Below are 16,290 nucleotides of genomic sequence, written 5' to 3'. Positions count from 1 at the left end.
GAAACCACTATCTCCCGAATACTGGATAATGGCCGCACTTAAGTGATTGCAGTAATAATTTTATAAATATCTGGTGAAAATACTGAAAAACAACAAGAAAAGAGTATATTCGGGCCTTTAAATTAGGTACCAATCAGTGAGCGGCATTCCCCAGTATGCTAGGGTTTTTATTTTATATCAATATATCAAATCCCGAGTTTACTCAGGCTTTTATGCTAAGAGGTGAAATAATTAACGTTTTACACTTCATTTGTGATTTTGAAATAGGTGCCTTAAATATGTGGCAGTATGGATGCTGCTTCAACTGATTTTATCCAGGTTACATAATGCCTTTGCTGGCAAGACCTAGTGTTTACAGTGCACCATCTTCTGGTATAGGCTAGATCAAATTTGTTACTTTAATTGACCTATCTCAGTCCTATCCTTAGCTTTGACAATATGAAAGTGACTGAGGTATAAGTAAGGTTAGTAACACCATTCCTTATGCTGCCAGTCCCTGTTATGAATGATGTAAAAATGTTGTTCGTAGGATCAGTTAGTGTGTGCATTTCAGTGGGCTTGGTAGACCGATATGTAATAACTTCTGGCTTGGTGAGGAAGGCAATGAGAAACTACATCGCCATCACTCTTCATTTGCCTAGTATGACTCTTCAATGATGCCTAGGCCATATATGACAGACAATGGCAAAGCTGTTAAGAATCAAAGCACATTTCATAACATTCAAATGCATTAGTCATGCTCCAAATAAATAAATAAATAAATAAATAAATAAATAAATAAATAAATAAATAAATAAATAAATAAATAAATAAATAAATAAATAATAATAATAATAAAAAATGTTACTGTTTTTACATCCCACTAACTACTTTTCTGACAGTTTTTTGGAGACGCCGAGGTGCTGGAATTTTGTCCTGCCAGTAAATCTACCAACACAAGCACCTTCAAATATCACTGGACTAAGCCAGGATCAAACCTACCATGTTGGGGTCAGAAGACCAGCGCCACAACCATCTGAGCCACTCAGCCCGGCATCATAACTGTTTTACTCTTCCCTATGCTTATTCTCATTCCAAACTCTTCTAACACCTAACTCAACATTAATTTGTTTTGTTCTTCCATTTCACTTTCTCCCTGCACTACTTTCTTCTCTGCAAACAATGGGGCCTTTACTGTGTTCCTTCCCATCTTCTGTTTTGTACACTTGTGGATTTCAACCATAACTGTGATGAAGAGTATGCTTCACTGTCCAAGTCCTATCCTATTGCCACATATTAAAAAAATTCCCCTTATCTTGGTCTTTACACTACTAACTCATTCACACATTCATTCATTTTTAATTTTTTTTTTGCATTAAAATTTTATGTGACTTGTTAGTATTTAGATCACAGTCAGTGGATAACAGAATATGATAAGCTAATAACTAAAGGAGTTTATTTACTGTATTTTGCCAACTGTAGGATCTATAGACATTGCAATCAATCATGATAACATCCTCCATTGAGCCAGGAGTAATCTAAGAGGACAGATTCTATCATTCAACCACTATTCAAATGAAAATTGAGCATGTTTCCTACATAAAAGATCCACAATATGAATAAGGTATTATGATTACAAATTCCCATTACTATACAGTAGAGCTGTAGGTGTAATTCAACAACAATCCACCCCACTTCAAAACCATATTCGGCCGATGACTTAGATGTTAGGCCCCTTTACACAACAAACAATATGGTTACATCAGAGCAGTGAAAATTCCAGATCTTCAATCACATTATTATAATGAGTAGTGTCCCAAAAAATGTAAAAAAACACTTTCTTAGCCACGATGTTCAGATTAAGAATTTTCAAATGTTATTGACCATTATAAGCCAAATAAAAAATGTATTATGAGATATCCTTATTCTAGGACAAATATGTAAGTTCATATAAATTTTCCCATGTACCATTTAATTTCACTGATTTACAGCTGACACAACTCACCAGATATCAGATATCTTACTTTTGTTCTATTAAAGAAAAGGCACAATGAAGTACAGGTAGTTATCATATTTCAAACTCGATGCTCTGAAGCACAGGACTAAATTGAAATAAAATAAAGCCTGCCAACTCTAGAGGACCAAGCACTCTCCATCCTCTTGTAGTGTATGTATATGGGAAATGATGCGTATGTCCAGATCAAAAGAAATTACAGTAAGCCAACTAAAACAACAATATAAGTACACTATATACATAAATGAAGGAGGAAAAAAAAAAACTCAACAAAACTATAGGATTTAAAATAAAATGCAATAGTGAGCATAAGAGAAGCAGTGAAAGTGTCATGTATTTGCTTTAGAGGCAATCAAATTTTTAAGCATATTTCTTCTTTATAGCATATTCTGTCACACTCACTTCTTGTTCCGATAACTGGAAATTATGAAGGAAAAAGGCAATACCGGTATCCAGCAATATCCACTGATAAACGACTGCCTGGATCTGTCATACTGCTACATGGTAGGTATATATAATCTTCCTCTATATCAGATGTCCTTTTGACCATCAGTGTGGAAGTTCAAAAACGCACATCATATCCATTCTTCACTTTCATAACAACATACTCTGGCGTCGTGTCCGGCTAGATGTCACAGTCTTTCCTGACAATCGATAACCTGGATCTTTGCTCAGCTGAATCCCAGGTTGTGTGAAGATTGATGCAACTGTCGAGAGAGAGAGAAAGGAAAAAACCAGATGAAATTCTGTATTTTAACAAACAATGCAAACAACTTTTCAAAAGATATCAAGTAAAAAATACATCCAAAATACCAAAATAAATGTTATTTGAATCAAGAAACCAATGAACAATATATGGAAGATTAAAAGAAAAGCAGAAAGATTTGTGCTGCGTGATTTCCAACAAACGAGTATGTTAGGAAAATGTTGCAAACTTTGGTCTGGGAAGACTTGGGAAAAAGGAGACAAACAGCTCAACTAAGGAGAACGTTTGGAATGACATTAGTATTATTAATGTTAAACAATTAATTTATTGAAACCACCTATTCAATACTAGTTAAGTCTTTATGACTATAACAATGTCATTACATTAAGTTTCAGTATGGTACATGTTTCGCCTGGCATTGCAGGCATCATCAGCTCCAAGTCAGAGCTCTGTGTGGATGCTATATTAGGATTAATCATAGTAAATATTATTTACGTAACGTCTAAAGGGTAAGTTTCAAGAACATTAAATCTACTAACTAATAAACCATCCTAATATAGCACTCACACACCTTTTTGTTTTATTCCACAGACTTTAATGCACCCACCAGCTACACACTACATCCAGAAACCAGTGAACTGCTCTTCAATCCACACTGAATAACTTCAAAAAGCTCCAACAAAACAACATACAAAAAGTTTATATGGTTATGTAATAATCCGTTATCTAACAAAACTTGATCAAACTTTCTTAACAGATTTCTTGCCATCCACTTTAAGGCAATGTCATTACCTTAATACGTGTTACTCATTCTTCTAGAAGTGAGGTTGACTACAAAATATTTACACCTTCCCAAAAAACAAAAAAAAAACATATAAGCTGAACGTGTTTAACGTCCTACAAATATAAAAAGAAATATTTAAATGCTATGACTTCAATAGACTACAATACCATATCAGTATCAGCATTATCTCCATTCGACAGGACATGAGTAAGACATCCCATTGAAACTTCAAGAAAAGATCGACCAGTTCAGTTCCAAAACATAACATAAGATTGTATACATTAGTGTAAATTGTGTAAAAAATAGTTTTTAAGAATAGTTCTAGCACACAGATGGTTTAAACCCATGTATCATGTCGTTCTCATTACTAACTCATGAATGTTGACAGTTAATATTATCTCCATTAAATGTGAACAAGATTTGGACGTCACATTAGTACTTTAAAACATGGATGGCTTGATCACTCCATGCAATTGTTACATAAATAATATTTACTATGATTAATCCTAATATAGCATCCACTCAGAGCTCTGACTTGGAGATAGAATTCATGGCTGATGATGCCTGCAATGCCAGGCGAAACATGTACCATACTCAAACTTAATGTAATGACATTGTTATAGTCATAAAGACTTAACTAGTATTGAATAGGTGGTTTCAATAAATTAATTGTTTAACATTAATAATTGAATTTTCAATATGGTCAAAATGAAAATAATCACTTGTAATGACATTAGTAGACGAGTAAGTTTGAGTGGAATTTGTAATAGTAGGAAAGATCACAATATGAAGATAAATTTGGAATTCAATAGGACAAATTGGGGAAAATACTCATTTATAGGAAAAGGTCCGACTCGTTGGCTGAATGGTCAGCGTACTGGCCTTCGGTTCAGAGGGTCCCGGGTTCGATTTCCAGCCTGATCGGGGATTTTAATCGCTTCTGATTAATTTTTCTGGGTCAGGGACTGGGTGTATGTGTCCGTCCCAACACTCACCTCATCATATTCTGACAACATACCACACTACCAACCACCACAGAAACACGTAATAGTGATTACATCCCTCCATATAGGGCTGGCGTCAGGAAGGGCATACAGCCGTAAAACAGGGCCAAATCCACATGTGCGATGCAGTTCCCACCCACGACCCCACAGGTGTGGGGAAGAAGCGGTAGCAAAAGAAGAAGAAGATCTCATTTATAGGAAAAGGAATTGGGGACTGGAAAAATTTACCAAGGGGAATGTTTAATAAATATTGAACTTCTTTGATATAATTTAAGAAAAGACTAGGTAAAGAAATGATGGGGAATCTGCCACGTGGGCGACAGCCCTAAATACAGATCAGTGGTGGTAGATTAACTGAAGAGACAGTATAAGATGAGTGTGATAGAAACACACACATACATAAGAGAAATATCTCAGAGAATTCATCAATAATGAAATGTCAAAATGTTTTGTAGTCAGTCTGTCCAATGTGATTAAATCACCAATCTAACATGTTGTACAACAAGCCAAGACAAAGGAACCATTTACACATTTGTATCAAATGCCAAACTGCTTGTTGTATAATTTTTGGGACTAAGAACATTGTGGTAATCAGCATTTGCATACTGAAGAAGAGCAAATATTATGAAACATCAAGAACTCTCTGGTCCTTTAGGAAAAAGTGAAAAATAAACAAAATTTTATATGGGCTTAACTGAGCTCCAAAATGCCTAAAATAGTAGTAAAAGCCAGTTAGAATGAATGTTTTGCCTTAATACCAAAAAATTAGTTTGATGCGGGTATTTGCATGCATGTTTCCTTGAACAAGTACCATTCCTGATCCAAGAGCACTTAGTACAATTAAAAATCTTACAAAATAACTGTTTGAAACAACTGAAAATCATGTAATGGAGTAAAAAATAACAAATGGGAACCTGCAGGAAGGATATCGATGATGCTGATGATGCTTGTTGTTTAAAGGGGCCTAACAGGGAAGGATATCAAGGAAAATATTTGGTCCTAAATGTCTTCCACACTAATGAAAATTTGCATCAAGTAAAATGATTTTTCAAGTGTGACTTTAGATGTTGACATCAATTGGATTTCATTCACAAACTGCAGAATTTCTCCATTTTACCCATGAAGGAAAAATCACATTATACCAGCTTTGGAATAAACAAGTAACAATTGATAAAATACCCAATATTTCTCCAAATCCAAGAATTTTCTTTTCCCTCAGAATTTTGCATGGAAAATGACGGGTCATCTTGCAATTGCAACCTAACAGTAATGAAGACCCTTGGCAGCTCCCACGCTGTTTCCCTTCTCCCCACTTCTACGAAACTCCTTGCTCTTTGTTATACATCACAAACTGGCAAGCGAGGTGTGTGCCCATACCAGATGTTTAGTAGGCATAACATCTAGCACTGAGAGCAGGAATATTTTTGTGATGTATCAAATAGTAGAGACAAGTGGAACGAGTAATTACATCAAGTTTTCAACGGGTTCTTATCGACATTACTAGGTCAGTTTTACGAAAGGGTAATATGCAAAAATCACAAATAACTGTGCAGCTACGAGAAAATATGGCATAACCAAAGCCATTGTTAAGCTCTTGCACAAAGACAAAGATCACTTTAAAATGTGTACTATATAAGAAAAGCATTCAGTGGCCCAACAAGGACGCTTTAATAAGTCGAAGAGGAAATTGGGAAACAGCCTATGAGTATTAGAAATGCAAGGAGAGAATGGCGCCATCACACTAGATGTGATTAGGAAGAGGGCTCGCAAGTGGCGCAGCAAAAAGGAATTCCCGGGTTTTTCAATGGAACAAAGAATGATGTATGAGAATGATGGATCGTAATGACCCAGTGTTGCGGCATCACACAACCCTCGAACAACGTCTGCTAGAGGCACACAAAGACAGACTATGAGTTCCAATGAATCTATGAAAGCAACACTAGCATTTGATAGGATAGACTGGCAAACCAGACGACACAGCACTTTTTGAAAATACCATCATAATATACATACATATACATTCATTTAGCCCCTTAAGGAGCACATGAAACCATTAAATAGCACTGGTATTCTTCATTTTCTTGTTCTTCTTATCTTCCCAAAACTTCCTCATTCTTTCACTATGAGCCTGCCGTCTTTCTTGTGTCCATGAGTTTTGAGTTTCAAGCTTTTCTCAGATGGATTCTTGGGTACAAATTTATGGGTGTTGATCTTTTGTCTGCATGTATTTCTTGTGGTTGCCATTGGATCAACATCAACTTCTGCGAGGTCCTTTTGTGTATCCACTAGCCAGCGAACTTTGGTTTGTCGGTTTCCATTGATAATATGAAATATTTTCTTAGTCAGTCGTGAGTCATCCATTCGTGCTAAATGTCCATAAAATTTCATATGCCATTTGCATGCGACTGAAGTGAATCGCTCAGTTAATGCGTAGAGTTTTTCAGAGCTTTTTTGCATCCATATACCCTCTTGACTCTTGGGCCCGAATATCTTCCTCAGTATCTGTCATTCAATTTTATCAATGTCCTTGATGTTAATGGTGAGTGATGATGTCTCAGTTGCGTAGAGTGCCTCAGGGAGGACAACAGTGTGGTAGTGTTGGAGTTTGGCTTTTGTGGATATTTATTTCTTATTGTAGAAGTTCCAGGTGATTAGATATGCTTTACGTAGTTTTTCTGCGTGCATTTTGTTGGCTGCTTTTTAACTGCCTGAATTACCAATAATTTCACCCAAGTACTGGATTGTTTGACTTGTAAAATGTTGCCATATTTGGTCGCTAGTGATGTTAGGTGTGTACACTTGGAATCCATGTATTGCGTTTTTTCATAGGTGTGGAGACCAGTTTTGATTGCAATCTCGTGAAGCTTCTCGATGACATGCCTGGCTTCTTCGGGAGTCCGGGTAATTATTGCTAGATCATCAGCAAAGGCAAGGCATTTAATGTTAATCCGTTTGCTTTTCGTTCCCATGTTTATTCCGGGTACTTCTTTCTCCCATGTTTTAATGACCTTATCCAGTACTAGATTGAACAGAACTGGGGACAATCCATCACCTTGTCTAACACCTGTTTTTACTTCAAAGGGTGCAGAGATTTCACCCATGAACTTCACCTTAGAAGTTGTATCTGTTAAGGTTTGTTGGATTAACGTGATTGTTTTGTTATCAACACTGTATTCTCGAAGGACAATGAACAGGGTACCACGTTCCATTGAGTCGTATGCTTTTATAAAATCTACGAAAGTGACCACTGTATGGTTTGATTGGCAGTGTTGGAGTATCATCTTAAGGTTCCAGATCTGTCCCATGCACGATCAATGTGGACGGAAGCCTGCCTGGTATTCGCCGATCTTATCTTCTGTCTGCTGTTCCAATCTGGTAAGCAGAGCAGGTGAAAGAATTTTGTATGCTATTGGCAGAAGAGAAATACCTCGGTAGTTGTTTGGATGCATCTTGTCGCCTTTCTTATACAGTGGATGGATCAGGGCAGTTTTCCAATCTGCAAGTATGATTCCACTTTCCCATATGTTCGCAATGATGACTTGTAATTGGTCGATCATTTGATCCCCCCTCCAATCTTCAGCATCTTGGCGATTACACCATCTTCTCCTGGTGCTTTATTGTTTTTGAGATGTAATATGATGCTCCTTATCTCCTCATGAGTTGGTGGGAGTAAATCTGGGTTTGGAGTGGGTATGTGGAATTGGAGTTTCTCAGTTGGTGGTTCGCAGTTGTGTACCTATCTGAAGTGTTGTTTTAGGATGTCACAGTTAGCCTTTGTGTTGGTCTCGATAGTTCTGTCAGGGCACCCAAAACATTTTTTTTTTTTGCTAGTTGTTTTACGTCGCACCGACACAGATAGGTCTTATGGCGACGATGGGACAGGAAAGGGCTAGGAGTGGGAAGGAAGCGACCGTGGCCTTAATTAAGGTACAGTCCTAGCATTTGCCTGGTGTGAAAATGGGAAACAACAGAAAATCATTTTCAGGGCTGCCGACAGTGGGGTTCAAACGTACTATCTCCCGAATACTGGATACTGGCCGCACTTAAGCGACTGCAGCTATCGAGCTCGGTACGCCTAAAACAAAGAGTGGGTGGCTTGTAGCTGGTCAGCTCTTCGCGAAAGGTTTTGTAGAAATTTCTTGTGTTATTCCGTTTGAAGTCATTATAGATTATGGTACGCACGTTTAATTCGTCTGAGTCTTTTGGATATTTGCTTCTGAGTTTCTGAAAAGACCTGCCAGTTCCCTGGTGTTTGATGACTGTGCCAATTCTTCCAGGCTCTCATATGTGTTTCCAGTGCTCTGTCACAATCCGAAGTCCACCATCTGTGTTTCCATTTACAGGGTGGTTGGCCAAGTTCCCTAGATGATTCTTGGATAGTCTCAAGAAGTGCATCCCATACTTTTGCATTTGCCCGCAATGACTGTGCAAACTCATGTGCATGTTCTTGCAGATAATCTGGGACAATGCGTGGGATTGTAGGTTTTTGGTATTTCCTTCGATTGGGTCTGAAACGGATTTTGATTTGTGAGAGGTGGTGGTCTGACTCTACATAACTTTTGCGTACCCTGACGTTCATAATTTCTGGGGAAAACTTTCTGGTAATTGCTACATGATCGATCTGGTATTCGCCTAGGTGACTGATTGGCGATTTCCATGTGGTCATTTTTCGTGGAGGTTTATTCACAATTATTTTGTTTCAAATTAAAACTATAATTCATTACTAATTAGATTATGATTTTATAAAGCACGTTTTTAGTCAAATTTCAATTTCTTGAATGAAAAAGTGGGGGGTTGTCTTGCATTCAGGGTCATCTTGAATTAGGAGAAATACAGTATATATATATATATATATATATATATATATATATATAATTCCTTGGTGGAGCCTGTTAACCCCTAGAAGGTGCACCCCTGAGTGGCGGATAGGGGGACCCTACAATTCAGTAGGGCCGGTTGAAATATCCCAATACATCCAGTGGACCAACAGGTAGCTCAGTTCCTGGGGGCTTTAAAATACTGGGACACCCTCTCTCCAGGGGTCACAAATATGGAAAGCCCAAGCCTAGTGTATGGGTGAAGACCGCAATAGCATCAGTGGCAGAGAAGGTGGACTTCGATACGGCATCGGTGGCGGAAGAGGGAAACTTGTAGCGTCTGTACTCCAGAGGAGCGGCAACAGAAGGCGTCTGTACTCCAGTGGAGCAGCCTAGAATAACACCTGGCAGTAGGTATAAAATGCCTTTGGGAGTGGCGACCCCATCGTAATAATAGCCTATATATGGTATGGTACTAGTAAATTAACCTCGGAAAAGGTTAGGGCGTCCCCAGCTTAACGCGACGTGCAGTTCTCGGAGTACTGGGGAATTGTGAGAAATGGGCGACCAGTAACCAACATTAAGATAGAAATAGTTAATCTTATGACCCTGACAGGAAAGACGGAGGAAGTAGTAGATGGAAATGATGGAAGGAAGAAATTGAGGAGAGGATACACATTATACTGGAGTGGTGGCCAAGAGGCAATAAACAGAGTATGGAGGAGTATGTTGAAATGGTAGAATGTGTGAGTGACAGAATATCATTAGGAAGTGAATTAATGCAAAATGCTAGTGTGGATATGGAGATTAGGGTACAGCAGGGTAATTCATTCTACTAAAGTGTAAGAAAGATTAGACTAAAGATGAAGAATGAAGTGATGGACTTCATACAAGTGTATACACCAGACAGGAAACAGGGAAGAAGATATTGAAGGATTCTTGGAGAAAGTAGAAAGAGAAATTTCGGGAGTGAAAGTGGTTATTATGGGAGATCTCAATGCACAGGTTGGAAACGAAAGACACGGAAAGGAAGAAGTCATTGGACCATACGGATATGAGAAAAAGAATCGTGAAGGAGAGGAACTAGTGCACTTTTGTGAAAGGAATGGAATTATAGTGGGGAATACATGGTTTTGAAAGAAAGACAGCAGGAAAATTATGAGCTATAGATCATCTGCTGAAAGGTATAAAGTGGCAGGGAGGGATTCAGTTAGGTGGAAATGTAGAAAGCACTCTGGCCTATGCTGACGACTTGGTCTTAATGGCAGATTGTGCCGAAAACCTGCAGTCTAATATCTTGGAACTTGAAAATAGGTGCAATGAGTATGGTATGAAAATTAGTCTTTCAAAGAATAAACTGATGTCAGTAGGTAAGAAATTCAACAGAAGTGAACGTCAGATTGGTGATACAAAGCTGGAACAGGCAGATAATTTCAAGTATTTAGGATGTGTGTTCTCCCAGGATGGTAATATAGTAAGTGAGATTGAATCAAGGTGTAGTAAAGCTAATGCAGTGAGCTTGCAGTTGCGATCAACATTATTCTGTAAGAAGGAAGTCAGCTCCTGGACGAAAGTATCTTTACATCGTCTGTTTTCAGACCAACATTACTTTACGGGAGCATAAGCTGGGTTGACTCAGGATATCTTATTCATAAGTTAGAAGTAACAAGACATGAAAGTAGCGAGACTGATTGCTGGAACAATCAGGTGGGAACAATGGCATGAGGGTACTAGGAATGAGGAGATAAAGGCTAAGTTAGGAATGAACTCGATGGATGACGCTGTACGCATAAACCGGCTTCAGTGGGGGGGTCATGTAAGGCGAATGGAGGATGGGTTACCTAGGGGAATAATGGATTCTGTTATGGAGGGTAAGAGAAGTAGTAGGAGACCAAGACGACGATGGTTAGACTCAGTTTCTAATGATTTAAAGATAAGAGGTATAGAACTAAATGAGGCCACAGCACTAGCTGCAAATAGAGGATTGCGGCAACATTTAGTAAATTCACAGAGGCTTGCAGACTGAACGCTGAAAGGCATAACGGTCTATAATGATGATGTATGTATGTATGTATGTACGTATGTATGTTCGTATGTATGTATGGGTTGGGTGAAAGAAGAACAAAATCAGTAATTGACTACGTTTTGGTGGAAAGGACCAGGAAGTTGATGGATGTGACAGCTTTACCAGGAGAAGCATTTGATGGGGACCATACAGTTGTGGTGGCAAAATTACAGTTGGGAAAAATGGAAAAACTAAAAGAGATAAGAGAAAGCTAAATAAAAGTATGGAAATTAAAAGGAAAAAATGTACAGGTAGATTTTCAGGAGAGATTGAAGCAACAAATCCCAGTTACTGAAGTGGAATATACAGAAGAGGAGTGGGCCAATTTTAAAAAGGCATTTCTTAGAGCAGCAGAGAGTGCTTGTGGCAGGACATCTGCAAGAGTGAAAGAAAAGGGGACACTGTGGTGGAATGAGGAAGTGAGGAATGTGGTGAAAGAAAAGAAGACAGCCTGGCGAGAATGGAACTGAGATAACAGAAGAAAGCAAAAGTAAGTACCTCAACAGCAAACAAAGATGTAGGAAGGTGTGTACAAAGGGCAGGGACATAATCAACGCGAGCTTATGACTCGTGCTTACTGGGAATTCCTTGTTCATGGGGAACAATTGCAAGCCCCAATACCTAGCACAAAGGAGGTTCAACGGGTTGCCCGGTCCTTTCGGACTAGGACAACACGCTGATTCCTTCAGTGTAGCGTGCGGTAGGAGAAGAAAAGAAGAAGAGTTGGGAAGAATTTACACAAAAAATGGAAGTGGATATATGTGGCAGTAAAACGATGCTGTATGGGCTTATAAACGATAAGAGGACAGAAAGAGTTAGCACAAAGCTAGTGATAAGGGAAGACGGGGAATTGTTAACACACCCAGAAGAGAAAAAGAGAAGATGAAAGGAGTATTTTGATAAGCTATTGAATGTGAACAACTGACAAGAGGAGATAGAAGCAATACAGTGTGAGGACTCAACAACAGAGGATGATATAACAATGCTGGATGTGGAGTTAGCACTACAAAAGATAAAGATGGGAAAAGCAACAGGGATGGATGAAATCAGTGTGGAAATGATACAGGCTGCTGGACCTGTTGGTATGCAATGGTTGTACTGACTACTGAAGTGTGTGTGTGGAAACACAAATGTGTACCAGAAGACTGGAAAAAAGGGATAATAATACCAGTGTAAGAAAGGGGACAAGAAAGTTTGTGGTAACTATACAAGAATCACACTTATATCGCAGGTAGTTAAAATACTGCGAAGGATATTAGGAAGAAGAATGAGAAGAGAGATTGAAGGAGAGTTACAAGAGGAACAACATGGCTTCGGGAGTGGAAGATCTACTGTGGACCCAATCTTTAGCATGAGACAGCTGATGGAAAAGAACTGGGAATATGGAAAGGATTTGGTAATGACTTTCATAGACATAGAAAAGGCATATGATAGTGTCCCCAGAGAGAAGGCTTCGGATACTATGGTTAAAAAGAGACTCGGAAGAGAAATGTCAGAAATGGTGCAAGGAATGTACAACAACTGTCTTAGCAGAGTACTGACACCAGCTGGAAAGACAGAATGATTTAGGAATAAGACTGGACTAAGGCAGGGGAGCGTGCTGTCACCTCTTTTGATTATTATGGTCATGGACAAAATTGTAAAGGAAACAAAGGAAGCCTATGGAGATAAAGAGATGAAGATGCTGCTATTTGCAGATGAAGTTGTGATCTGGGGAAAGAACAGCAAAGAAGTGCAACAAAAACTACATGCACTGAACGAAAAATTTGAGAAGTATGGCATGAAAACCGGTAAAGAGAAAAGCAAGACTATGGTGATGTCGAGATGGGAAAGGCAAGGAAGGGCCACTGTGAAAATTGGAGGTCACGAGTCTGGAAATTGTGGACAGCTTTAAATAACTAGGAAGTGAATTAATGCAAAATGCTAGGGTGGACATGGAGATTAGCGGGAGGGTACAGCAGGATAATGCATTCTACCAAAGTGTAAGAAAACTTGTTTGGAGCAAAGAAGTACCAAGGAAAATTAAAGAGATAAAGTACAAAATGTACTATGTACCCATACTGTCTTATGCAGCTGTGACTTTGACTAGCAGGCAAGAGAGTAGAATTCAAGCAAGTGAGATGAAATTTCTAAGAAGTATGACAGGAAAGACAGAGTGAGAAATGAAGATGTTAGGAAGGAAGATGAGGTAGGAAAGCTAAATGAGAGAGTTGAAAAGAATAAACTAAGGTGGTCTGGAAATGTAAAGAGGATGGAGAAGAATAGAATTCCTAGACAGATTCTGGAGGCAAAAGTGCAAGGGCAAGAGAGCAAGAGGAAGATCTAGAACAAGGTGGATTGAATCAGTGAAGAGCAGCATAAGATGAAGAAATTTAGACTAGGGCAAGATGGTGGAAGAGGAATGGTGGAAGGAAAGAGGAAGATGGAGAAGTGCCATAAATATCCCAACCCGGCAGGAGCTGGATGAGGGGAAATGATGATGATGATGATGATGATGATGATGGCAGTAGCAAGTCTAGCATGTTATGTGGTCATTTGCCTGCATAAGTGATAAAGATGCAAACTTTCATTCTGTCTGTCCATCAGTCAGTCAGGTCATTTATAACCTCTGATCACAAGAAGACACCACTTTAAATAACATACTTCACATTCAAGAATAGGTATTTGAAGGCAAATTATCACAAACTATCTGCTCATAATGCATCTTTGCAAGAAGCAGAAACAATTAATTTCAAATATTTCATAGCAAAATCTTATCATTTAATGTCAATAAAAAAAACAAAAAATAAAAAAAACACTCTCTTGACATTTTTAAGTCCAAAAACATATTTTGATTTGTCTCCAGAATCTCCAGAAAACAAGCAATTTTTGTGATATTAAAAATTTTCTGCTTTTTACTTAATGTATTTCACCATCCAAAACAATGTAGTCTTCTACATTTATATCCCACTAACTGCATTAAGATATTCTCAACAGTGCACAAGTGTTGTCATATTCTTTATCACTACTTAAACTGAAAAAATTAAAACGTAATTTCAACCTAATTCTCTCTCTAATAATGTTAAATACAGATTTTGAAGAGTAATTCAAGCTACACATTAATTAGTTTATGCTACCAATTAATTCACAAGCTATCATATTTTTTTAAAATAATAATTTTGTTGGCTTTATGTCCCACTAACTAGTTTTTGGTTTTTGGAGATGCTGAGATGCCAGAATTTAATCCCACAGGAGTTCTTTTACATGCCAGTACCAGTAAATCTACCGACAGGAGGCTGATGTATTTCAGCACTTTCAAATACCACCGGATTGAGCCAGGATCGAACCTGCCAAGTTGGAGTCAGAAGGCCAGCACCTCAACTGTCTGAGCCACTCAGCGCGGCTCACTTTTTTTTTTTTTTTTTTAATGTGGTAAACTGTATCCCTTAAAGACATTCTAATGACAAAACCTAGGCTTAAACTTTGAAATGTTGTATTCAAACTGCCAAGATTTGGGTCTACTCAAGCTATGATGCCCATGAAAACTGCAGGTGGTGATTTGAAATTAATATTTTTCTTGGGAGGACAACTGGACAAGTTTGAAAGAACGGAAGCCCGTACAATCTACGGGCATGAACACTAGAGTGTTAATGGCATTATGAACCTACACTGTTACTGAACAACTTGTCTAGTTGTAATGGTGACACCATGATAGTTTAAAAACACAGTAATGAAAGTAATCAAAATCCATCTTCTTCAGTTCCCATCTCCAATTTTCTCCTGGGTTAGGTTATGAATCAAGAACTGCCATTGCTGCCTGTCTCTCCACCATTGATTTCTTGTTTCCAACATTTCTTCTGCCTTTCCTCCTCTCTTTATACACCCCTCCACCACCTTTGGGGCCTTTCTTGTGGTCTCTTTCCTATTGGTTTATCTCTAAATACTTTCTCTGAAACTCTGCCTTCCCCTATTCTAATCATGAGTCTGCCAATTTCAGTTTGCTTCTTTCTATCCTGTCATGTCAGTTTAGAAACATCCAATCTCTTTCTTTCTGATTCTGTCTTTTCTTGTCTTCCTAAAGATTCCTATAAGGAATTTCATCCCAGCTATGTGAACTCTATTATCATCTTGTTTCTCTATTTTCCTTGTACTTGGAACATATGTCAACATTCGTACATACAGTAATAGGATTTCCTTGGAACATCTTGGTTTCACAGTATACCTCTCACACCCTCATAAAAGCTTGTTGTACTCTCCTTCCTGTCTCCTCAGTTATTTTCACATCTTCTGTGATTACACTTCCCAAGTATTCTAAATATTTCACAACTTCTATTGGTTTTCCATTTTCTTCTATCTACCTCTTCCTTCCTACGTCCTGTCATCACAACCGTTTTACTCTTCTCTATGCTTATTTCATACTCTTCTATCACCTCATTCCATACATTAATTCATGCACTTTGATGTAGGGAAGCGATGTAGTTAAATATAACACCACCACTACCATCACCGACTACACTTACATATTTTTTTTTCACTCAAAACAATTAAAACAACACTTGAAATATATACACAATAATTTACAATAGATCTGCGGAGTACCAATATAGTAAATGATCTATGATCTATGATCTTTCAAAAGTGAAAAATCAGGAGAAATTTTGGAGCGAATCGCGATGTATTACGACACATCACTGATGGCAGAACATGTACAAATTCATTATAATTCATTACATTAACAATTCTATTTGCCCATATATTTTTTTTCATCATTTACATGTGAATACTAAATACTGGACATACCTAAACTGTAGAAACATGTGACTACTCATCCTTCAACACTGTGATCACATTACAACCAGTAGCTGACTTAGCCCTCTTCAGAAACTCGGAACTAAATTTTTGCTCTAAGCACTTGCCTTGCTGAACTGATTTCAAGGTTAAA

The 16,290-nt window shown here is 38.1% G+C and overlaps 1 protein-coding gene across 3 annotated transcripts in view; it reads right to left on the bottom strand.

Annotated features, from left to right (window-relative positions):
• Positions 1–872: 872 nt before the first annotated feature.
• The window catches only part of LOC136863964 (cyclin-dependent kinase 17), a 322,506-nt gene continuing 307,088 nt past the window's right edge, over positions 873–16,290 (bottom strand). For all 3 annotated transcript variants that reach the window (XM_067140423.2, XM_067140424.2, XM_067140425.2), the window contains one exon: positions 873–2,700. In XM_067140423.2, coding sequence (XP_066996524.1) covers positions 2,588–2,700 — 113 coding nt within the window. In that variant the 3' untranslated portion in view covers positions 873–2,587. The remainder of the gene's footprint in view (positions 2,701–16,290) is intronic.

The sequence above is a fragment of the Anabrus simplex genome, chromosome 2, assembly GCF_040414725.1.
Source record: "Anabrus simplex isolate iqAnaSimp1 chromosome 2, ASM4041472v1, whole genome shotgun sequence".
NCBI lineage: Eukaryota > Metazoa > Arthropoda > Insecta > Orthoptera > Tettigoniidae > Anabrus > Anabrus simplex.
This window is presented reverse-complemented; position numbering and strand designations above follow the sequence as displayed.